At 33.1% G+C, this 11,457-nt stretch overlaps 1 protein-coding gene across 1 annotated transcript; it reads left to right on the forward strand.

Moving 5' to 3' along the window:
- LOC105165937 (protein EXORDIUM-like) lies at nucleotides 5,960–7,099 on the forward strand. Its single transcript, XM_011085089.2, has one exon. It carries the CDS (start codon nucleotides 6,036–6,038, stop codon nucleotides 6,972–6,974), a length of 939 nt encoding a protein of 312 aa, XP_011083391.2. The 5' UTR covers nucleotides 5,960–6,035; the 3' UTR covers nucleotides 6,975–7,099.

The raw sequence follows: 11,457 nt of genomic DNA on the forward strand, positions 1-11,457 counted from the left end.
TAAATGAAGAATTGGGAAATATTGCATATTACCCCCTTTGAATGGAGAAATCGCTAAATATTTATTTTTATTAATTAAATAGTAAAAAAATATCATATAATTATGAATTCTGTAAAGAAAGACCCTCTCCATAAAACAAAATGAAGAGTTATTTATACACACTGGATGTGTTAATGGAATAACTTTTTGATACTTTTTCAACCTTTATCCCTTTTGAATTGACAAAATTACATTTGTCTTTATTGATTTTGATTAATTGTTTATATTTGTCATATTTTATTGAAAAAATATATGACAAATGCTAACAAAATAGTATTCGTCAAAATTTATGTATAAAATTAGTATTACATTTTTTTTAAACAAATCCGGTATTTTATAACCAAGAAAAAATAAGGTAAAGTTCGTACAAAGCGAAAGGCATTACGATAGAAAACTAAGAAAGACCAACCTAGTTAAACCATCAACAAGCAACCAAAACTACCCTGATGGAAGCAGCCTAGATGCCCGGGATATGAGTGCCAGTGCTTCCTCCCAACAACCCTAAAAACTTCGTGCATTAGAGTTAGCCCACAACAGCCAGCACACGGTAAAAAAGAAGGCAAAATTGTTTCGACTAAGAATTCGTGTGCCCGCCGCATCCAAGCATCTACACCGAGAGAGTCATAAGCGGTCACACAATAGGGAACTAGAGACAATGCCAAGGCGAGTCTAGCAAAGGAGATGCTGCTAGGACATGCATGATATCCTTTTCTTACTAATCGCACAAGGCATACACACTATCGAACCTCAACCCTCGACGACGCAAGTTTGAGATGGTGGGAAGAACCTCCTGGCAACACTTCCAAGCAAAAAACAGAATCTTCCGAGAGGCCTTAGTGTCCCAAATAAAGCTCCATCCATGCCTCTTGCTACCCGATCCTCGACCGACCACCCCTGAGCTGGATGGATCCGAAGCCGATGAAGCCAAAAGGTAGACCCTCTTGACCGAGAAGGCCACCTTCGAATCATAGTGCCAACATAGCCAATTCGTCCTACCAACCGCCACTTTGGTCTACAAAACCCAATCAACGTCCATGCTATAAAAAGCTGCACGGATGAAGTCCTCCCGCCATAGCTTGTTGTGAATCAGAGGCAAAGAAAACCCTCAGTTCTAGCGAAACCAAAGGTGGGGTGCGAACCAAACGGATCGAGCATGATTGAGGGATCTAGGGATCGAGCAAAATTCGAACTCCTGCCATTGACCACAAACCATCGCATCCTATCACCAGCAAAGTCCTAGCCGACGCAGTAGACGTCAAGTGTAAGAGCCTCCTCCTCTCCCTACCACCTTGAAGAAAGATGCCTCTGGGTAGTATTGAGCACGTAACACTTTGTGCATCAAACTGTTCGGATTTAATTTAATTTTTTGTGTTGGATATTTTTGAAATTATATTGTTATATAAATTATAATAAATACAACTTCAATTTTGTATAATATTTTTAGACATAAAAATTGCATAATTAATTTACTATATTAAAATCTACAAACAAATAATATAATAAATTAAAAAAAAAGGGGTCGTCTTCCCCACGCCGGCCATCCCCTGCCTCCGCCTTCGCGCCTCCTCCACTTCTTCCTCCTGGCCTCCACCTCCCGCAATTTAGGGTGAGTGCTATGCGACAATATCGAGCCGTCAACGCCCAGATTCGAGCAGCAATAGGGGACATCACCCACTCAGATTTGGGGCGATGTCATCCAGGTGCCAACCCAGATTACAACGTCGCCCCCATTTGCGTTGGGCGGAAGAGAGGTCGCCGTAATCCAAGGGCGGCAACTGATATACATATATATATATATATTAAATATTTGTATAATTATTATATATATATATATAACCGTGTGCATATATATATACACTACAAAAAGATTATTTTATAGTAACAACTTTTGTAATGGCCATATTATTAATTTGTAATTGCTTTTGTAATGGAGACCCCTACTGTGGATTTTTTTGACATACAAAATATTTGTAACGGCTTGCTTGAAAGCCGTTATAATTTATAACGGTCTTTTTACGGTATTTTTTCCGAAAACACGTGACCAGTCAAATTGTAATCCAATGGAAAAAAATGAATTTAGATATGCTTTTGGAATGATCAATTAATTCTGATTTAATTGTTATTGAAAATGACCTTTGAAACACATATAGGTATAGTTGTGCTTGAACTTTGGCTCGATTTTTGGATTACACTTTCTAAGGGTCTTGCATTATGTTGTAATGATTTTTGTATCAAGTTTTAATTTCTTTTTTCAACAGGTTTTGTAATGGCTTTTATAATACCTTATGCGTATGTTGATTTTTGGTTTTGTATATAGCTTTGTTACTGTATTTTACACTACTTAGTAACGACTTTTGGGACAGTCTTTTCCAAAATTGATAACCATCTTTTGCACGATTGTTGTAACGGCTTTGGGATTATATTATAGTAATTCGTATTCCAAAAGCAGTTACAAATACAATGACAAATAAATATTTTTTTACAAAAATAAATTATTGAAATTTTTTATATGTAGGTAGTTTTAATTTCTTATATATACAATATTAAATAAAAACATAGAATATAACGAAAAAATAAAAATAATTTAATTAGAAAATAAAAATATTACTTTTTACATTGTATTTTTATAAATAAGAAAAATTCTAAGCTAATCAGCATCCCCTGGCTGCGTGTTCGTCATTGTCGTCGTCACCGTCGAGTACTAGAGGATCAATCGGAGGTTGGGGCACTGGAGGATTAGGCTAGGTGGGATCTATGTCTGCCTTTGGAACGGCTTTTGTAATACTATCTATAAAAAAAAAAATTGTCTCTAATGATGCGGTTTTTGTAACACCTTACAGTTTCTTGCGGTTTTTTCCATGATAAATTGTAATGACTTCTAATTTTCTCAAGACCGTTATAAATATTACACACCGTTACAAATATTATAGGAAAATAGTAACGGTTAAGTATATATAATATATTTTATAACGGCTGGCATAATGCAAAAAGTTGGCCGTCTCTAATTTAAGAAACCATTACAAAGTGTAACGACTGTAATTTTGTAACGGCTTTACAGATACAAAGAAATTGTAACAACTTCTTCAACGACTCTGGCCGTTACAAAAAAAATACAACCCTTGCATGATGTCATCACATCAAATCCGTTATAAATACGTGACAAAAGCCATATTGCCATTCCAAAAAGACCATTACAAATCCCCAATTTTTTGTAATGGTATATAACTGTGTGTAGGACTATATAAGTACAAAAATATATTTTACAAATCACTTAAAATCTAAGCCATTTATTTTTAAATAGAAAAGATTAATAGCTACTAAAATAAAGGTATAACGGACAGATCTCAACAAAAATTATGGAAGAGGTGCATGTGCACCATCTCAAAAAATACAAAAAGAATCTATATATAATAAAACAAAATTATTGAGATTATCCACCTAAGCGCCACGTATCCGCATATTTGGACAGTCTCAACGAACTCTATTATGCCAAATAGAATATAATATATTTTTTACATTAAAATAAGAAACTATTAGATTTCATCAAAAAAAAGATCTTAGCAATGTTATCTAACAACTTTTTGGATAAAGTGTTAAAAATATTGTTTTATCAAAGAATATGATGAATATTATCTAATAACTTTTTTAAGATAATGAATAAAAAACATTAATATTTGTACAAAAGATTCTAATCAATATCATTTTCCTTATTGTTTCTTTAAGTATATAAAAATATGTATATTCAATATCTATTTTGATGATATTATGTAGCATCTAATCAATATAATCACAAATTCCAAGGATTAATAGTATGTGTGATTTTGTGATGTGTAGGAAAATAACGACAAATTGCGTGTATATACAGCAATGCACTGGAATTGATGGGATGAGCAACAATATTATAATTGGTGGGATCATTGTTGCTTCCTTTAAAAAATATCAAGTAAAACTATCAATGCAAAAGTCGAACATTAAAGAGTTTCATAATATTAGATGGCTGAAATATTTGTATTCTTATATTTATCTAAGTAAGAATTCTATTAAGTATTCAGGAAACACGAATAATTTATGCAACAAAGACTTAAAGTGTTCATTTTTAATCATTCTTTTTATATAATCATGTTTTTTTAATAATATATATATATATATATATATATTTGCCTTTACACATGCAACAAAAGGTTTAAAAAATTTGGATGCAATATATTATTAACAAATTGAAGATGAAGGAAACTCGATTCTTCTATCTACACAAATCAGTCGAAAAACTGGAAACAAATTCAACAAGTTTTTCGAAGATTTATGTTTTTTTTTATTTTCATTATTTATGATGAATTTCAGATGTACTGGTAGTTTAAATGAAATTTAATCTAATCAGTATTATTTGTTTATCTATTTTTTTCTAAGTATATAAAATAACATTTTTATCCAAAATATATGTATTTGTCTAGCGAATTAAATTCCTTTTGATTTGAAATATCATTAATATAAATTTAGTTATTGTTCATTATATCCAATAATATGAAATTATAATATATTTCGCCAAAAGTTTCTCTAGCACAAATTGCTCTACACAGATAAAAATTCATTTGCTTCGAAATATTAATAACATAAATTTAGTTATTATTTTTTATATATATAATTAATAATATGAAATTAATATATATATATATATATATATCTTGCTGAAGATTTTTTTAGCACAAATTACGGTATACTGGCACGATGAATTTTCTTTCCATCTTCACATTTTTCTCTATACTTAATGAAGAACTGCATTGAAAGAAATAATAAATATTTAATATAAAACAAATAGGGACAAATCCTAATATGAGTGGAGAAACAATGTAGATAGAGGAGAGTTTTTACAGTTGTTCCAGAATTATAATGTCTTGATGTGTATAATGTTTATCTATTTTTTTGCTCAATATTGTAACATAAGCAAACCATGATTTAAATTAAGAAAAATATAAGAATCTTTTATTTTCTAGACATTTTCCTAAATAATTAATAACAACTCATTCAATTAAATAAAATTGATGATATTTTTTTATTTTTCATTACAACCACTACATAGAGGTTGTTTTATTATATATAGATAACTTTTATTCAACCTCATATAAGTAGTGTGCATTCTTAAATATTTATCATTATAGACACGATTAAAATTAAAAATATTCTCCGTACCTTGGCACAGGTTTTGTACTAGTTTTAGCTGAATTACTAAAACATATTTGTTTGGATTTGTTCTGGAGGTGATTTAAAATAATTTAAAGTAAGTGTGGTATGCTTGATATTGCTTTTTTGGAGTGAAAAATTATTATTTATTATCAAATCATGTCTTTTTTATATATTTATATATATATATGTGTATATACGTATTGTATTTTTTATGCGGTTTTTTTTAGATAAAAATTTCTATATATATCATGAAATTACGTCTCTTTTATATTATATTTATATGTGTGTTGATATATATTATATATAAAAATCCAAAATAAAAATTTCATACAGATAAACTATAAAAAATAATTAAACAAAATTAATTATGTTTTGATTCATTTGGGTGATTCGAAAACATGAAACCAAACCAAGCCAATTATCCCAAAAGAATTGAGGTTTACAGACAGCCACCCCAAGTCCCAACCAAACAAACAGGTGGGCTGTTGAGGAATAATATTTATAGCATCGAGATGCTGTAAGCAAGCTGTAACTATAGATGCATCAAGCTGTAATGCATGCTTTTTGTTCTGGTCTATACCCAAAAAAGCAACGCCTACCCGTTCAATACTGCTACTAATTAAACCGCGTTGCATCTCTCTCTCTCCTCGCCATTTACACGTAAATTCATGTCTCAACAATTCAAAATTTCCTATTCCCCCAACTACATGGTATCTCCCTTGTATAAATACCCTCGTCCTCTTTCAGTCTTCACCATCTCCACATTCAGAACCACCTCAACCTCTGACTTTCTCTCACTTCATTGTAAAACACAAATGGCTTCTACTTTTCTCACTGTGAAATTCTTAGCTCTCATTTCTCTCTTGAATGTCTGCTTTGCATCAAGAGCAATGCCCAGCGGTTGGGTTGAAGACCCACAAACCCAGCTGATCAGATACCACAAAGGCGCTCTTCTCCATGGCAGAATCTCCGTGAACCTCATATGGTACGGAAATTTCAAGCCATCCCAGAGGGCAATCGTATCTGATTTCATCACCTCCCTGTCCTCTTCCATGCCCGCTCAGAGCCAACCGTCGGTAGCCGCGTGGTGGAAGACTACAGAGAAGTATTACCACCTCGCTAACTCCAAGTCCGTCTCTCTCTACTTGGGCAAACAGCTCCTCGACCAGAGCTACTCGCTCGGGAAGTCGCTTTCCGAGAAACAGATTCTCCAATTGGCTTCCAAGGGTGAGCAAATGAACGCCATTAACGTCGTCTTAACGGCTTCGGATGTCACCGTCGGAGGGTTCTGCGTCAACAGGTGCGGATCTCACGGGTCTAAGAGTGCAGTCGTGAATGGAAAGAATTCCAAGTTTGCCTACATCTGGGTTGGCAACTCTGAGACCCAGTGCCCTGGATTCTGTGCCTGGCCATTCCACCAGCCCGTTTACGGCCCGCAGAGCCTCCCATTGGTTGCGCCCAACAATGATTTAGGCATGGACGGGATGGTGATCAATTTATCCGGGCTTTTGGCCGGAACCGCCACAAACCCATTTGGGAATGGGTTCTATCAGGGCCCGTCGGGTGCCCCGCTGGAAGCTACGTCGGCTTGCCCTGGAGTCTATGCTAAAGGGGCTTACCCAGGTTATGCTGGGGACTTGTTGGTGGACTCCACCACTGGTGCTAGCTACAATGCGCATGGTGCGAATGGGCGGAAGTACTTGCTTCCAGCGATTTACGATCCTTCCACTTCCAGATGTTCTACTTTAGTCTAATTTGTTATTTAGGAAGAAATAGTATAATACTGGATTTGTTGATTCATTTATTCTTTTGGTTTTGAGGCAAATTACTATGGTTTGCTTTTAGACAATAAAAGTTCTTGGTCAAATACTTTTAAGTAGTCCTACGTATTTATTTTTCATTCTATTTTAATACATTACTTTTCAAATGCATTATTATAAGATGGATAGAGTACATTTAATGTATAGGTGCATGATTAATTTTTTTCTTATACTTGTTAAATTAATTGACAAAGAAATGAAATGAATAACTTATTAAAATTATTATTTTTTTAAATTTAATGAATAACTTATTAAAATTATATTTTTTTAAATTTTAAATATGCATTAATAGAATCATTGATAACATTAAGAACTCCGTCTACTTGTTCTTAAGGATATCTCGGCTAATCCTTAGTAATAGGCCGTTTACTTTTTATTACCTTGGTCCGGTATTATCACTCTTAGGGTAAAATTACAACAACCTCCCTTCAGATTTGGTAAAATTATGAATATCTTCTCGTTGTTTGAAAAATTACCAATACATTCTTGATTTTAATAGTTGTCTAATAATTAGCTTAATCCGTTAAGTTTTCATCCAATATTTGGTAAACTGACCAAAATGCCCTTGTAGATTAAAAATTATATTTTATTTATTTTTTAAAAAAATTATATTTTTTATGGACTAAGTGGATGTTTTTCATTATTTTTAAAATTTTTCCATCCAAAAAAAATAAAAAAATTACAGTAAGGGCAAATTTGACAATTTCATACCTCCATCCAATGATTACATAATTTCATCAAACATAAAGGGGGGATACTTATAATTTTTCAAACAACGAGGGGTATTCGTAATTATGCCGAATCTCAGGGGAGGTCTTTGTAATTTACCCTTACTCTTATCTCGTAATTAATTATGATAAGCCTTGTATTATATGAAGGCAAGCTAATCGGCACGGAAACGCGCTAGTGGAAGCGAGTGAGAGAATTAAAACGTAAAAACTCATATATAAAGAATTAAGCGGTCCAACCAAGGGGTGTTCTCTTGATGTTCCCGGGCGTTCGATGTAGTATGAAATAAAAGAAAACGAGTTCATACAAGGCTATGGTATAAGAAACGTAAGAGATACATAAACCTAAAAACGGGATTTTACCTTTTCGATTCAAGTTTCCAACCGGCTAGTTGAGTTAAATTGTTCACCCAAGATGCCAACGGAAGAATCCTCCAAAGAAAATCCACACTACACCAGAATGAAAAAGACCTTCATTCCTTTGCTAGAAGAGATCAAAATCAAACTCTCACCAAGTGAGAGAGAAGGGGGCGGCTGAATTAGAGAGGAGATGAGAGTACTTTGTGTTGTGTGTATTATGTAATTATTACCATAGTAATTATACACATACACATATATATGTCTTGTATAGATAAGTGAAAATGTGTCTAGATATATTCCACATATCTATAAGGCAATCTCTCCATCTATATGGCATGATCCAGTCATGCCATATGGATAGAGTTCTAATTATGGCCAACGATCAACTCTCCTTGCGTCAATAGAAGTCAACCATATTCACTACCAAAAAAAAAAAAAGAAAAGAGAGGGATTTGGGGCGAATTTAGGAACGGCTTTTTTCTTTTTTTTTTCCTTAGGAATGGTTTGGAATTGATGGAATTAATTTCAACTGGATTTTAAAACGATTTTGGAACAGTTCACCTTCCGTCCTTATAGATGGCACCAAATATTTAGGAACGGTATTTTGTAACACATTGTTGGTGACCGTTCATAATATTGAATTTGTATAAAAAGTTTTTTTTTTTAATTGGAATGGATCGGATGACATTTGTAACGGTTATATTATTTATTGTGGGTTACTTTTGGAACAGTCTTTGTAATACTCATGCCTGAATTTTGGAATTGTATTTATTTATATTGATGATATATTTAGGAATGGTCATTGGAACGGTTTTATTATCAATCTTTGCAATAGTATTAGGCACGGTTAATTTTTTATTTGGAACAGTTTTCTGTAACTATTTTAGAAACGGTCAATCTTATTTAGAAAAACTATTTAAAACTGATTTGGCAATAGTATTAGGAACGATCAATCTTATTTAGGAATACGTATTTAAAATTGTATTAGCAATGGTATTAGAAACAATCATCCTTATTTAGGAACATATCTTTAAAATTATTTTAGCAATTGTATTAGGACGGTCAATATTATTTAGGAACACATATTTCGAATTATTTTAGCAATGGTATTAGGAACGATCATTTATTTAGATTTGTAATATTTTCTTTACAATTACTAAAACCGTTCCTAATTTTTTATTTTATAATAAATTTTTTATAAATTATTTAATATAAAATAAATTACTAAGAAATAATTTAATTAATGTATTAAATTTTAATAGATATTCAAAGTTATATATTTAATAAATTTTAATAAATAATTTAATTTATATATTACAATAAATTTTAATATATAATTAATTAATTTAATAAATTTTTAATTAATTATATTTATAAATTTAATTAATTAAATAAATATGAAATAATGGAATGTAATAAACATTATGATACATGAGTAATTAATAAAAAAAATATTATATTAGTATAAAATATCATCCAATTACAAAATTGAAAAAAAAAATTAAAACCTAATCTAAATCCTCATCGTCAGCGACATCTATATCGTCCTCGTTCGGGGCCAGAGGGTCTGTCGGAGTTGGTGCTGGGCCGCTAGTGGAGGCGGTCGGCTGTTACTGTCCCGCATCTCTCTCATCATGGCCATCATCGTCTCGAATCGACCAATGCAGTCCTCCATGGGTAGGTTTGGTTGTGAAGGTGGCGGTGGTGATGTGTAGGTCCGACTGGAGAAGTGGCCTCTAAAACAAGACTGAATATATGGCCCTTGTTCTTGTCCCCAACTGCAGCCAACAACATCTACTGCTCGGTCATCACCACCGAAGCCTCTGATTCGGTGGGAGTATGGTGGTTATTGTGTTAGAATAGGTGACCTGCAAGCCAATTAGATTAACATACTTGTAATCTATTTTGACAATAGCTTGATTCCATGTAATATTTTTTGGTGAATAAAATGAGTATTCGCTATTTGCATTTTATTTATTGTGCTCATTATATATGTTTGCAGTTCTTTTAAATATCACAACAAAGCCCATAGACCACTTCAACAACCATGAAATAGTTGGACTGTGCATTAAATAACGATCATTAAACTAACTGCCAGGGGTTGGGTCTTAAATGTTCTAAGTCGACGACCTCGAAAATGGGCATCGAGTGTCCTATAGAGATTTGCAATATGAGTTGCATTCATTTTATGAGTGTTGTTGTGTTTCATTGGCGACAGATGTGGGACGTCTATGCGATCTTAGAGGGTTGATTGGCTAGGTGTCAAATCGACTGAACTGACATGCGGAGATCGTTATATGGAAGCCTTGGAGGCTTGATCGGTATGAATTGAATTTCTGGCTCAGATAGTACGGGAGTAGTCTTCAAACTTGAGGAATCACGACAGTCACGTGTGTGCGATGATTGTATCTTGGATTTGTGCGAGAGATGATCGTGTCCCAAATATGATCATCATAAGCCTTGTCCAGTGCAGTCAAAGTATGTAACGAGGACGGTGAGTTTCAAGAAGAGGATCCGTTTGTTGTCAATACGTGATAGAGGTATCTCTTATGTACTTGGAGATGCGTTCACGCTCAATTAAGTTTTGGCTACAGTCATTAGTCGAATAGGAAAATAGATTTCTATGTCGAGCAATTTGGCATAACGCAATCTCAAATATTAAGCATAGATGCCTAGTCCAAGATGGGAGCTGATACCCAATTTCATGCCCCTAAACTACGGCCGGGAGACGGTAGACGAAAGGACCGTACTCGAACGGACGCAAGAGCCTAAAAGTTCACATGGATATTTGCCTAGTCTCTAGTGGCATGGACTGTTGCTAGACGTTCATCCATGGTGTTGGGCTTTCTTGATCAACCCTTATTAATTAAATTAGATTTAATTAATAAAAGTGTTTGACACTATCTAAAGTCTAGCTGAAAGGGGAATCTAAAGAGTCACACACAAATTATGGAGAAGGGATGAGAAATTAATTGGATGGAGGAGCCCAAAGACAAATTAATAGGATTAATTTATATTGGGCGTGCCCTTATTATTTTATAAATTGAACTTATTAATTAATAAAGGCTTATTACGCTCATGTATTTAATTGAATTAAATATATGATGGGCTTAATTAGGTGAATTTTAATTAAATTGTATTTAATTAGAATTAGTTGGGCCTTTCATTTTATCTCAATAAAATCAGCCAAACACCCTAAGTAAAAACTCATTGGATAATTCTAGGAAAGGAAATAATTGACTATGAATTCTCACTATTGGAAAGTGCTATGTTAGTCATTCTTTATTTAGAATAAATAATATATTATCTTATGGATTGTGGAATGAACC

This window comes from Sesamum indicum, linkage group LG7 (assembly GCF_000512975.1).
Source record: "Sesamum indicum cultivar Zhongzhi No. 13 linkage group LG7, S_indicum_v1.0, whole genome shotgun sequence".
In the NCBI taxonomy this organism is placed as follows: domain Eukaryota; kingdom Viridiplantae; phylum Streptophyta; class Magnoliopsida; order Lamiales; family Pedaliaceae; genus Sesamum; species Sesamum indicum.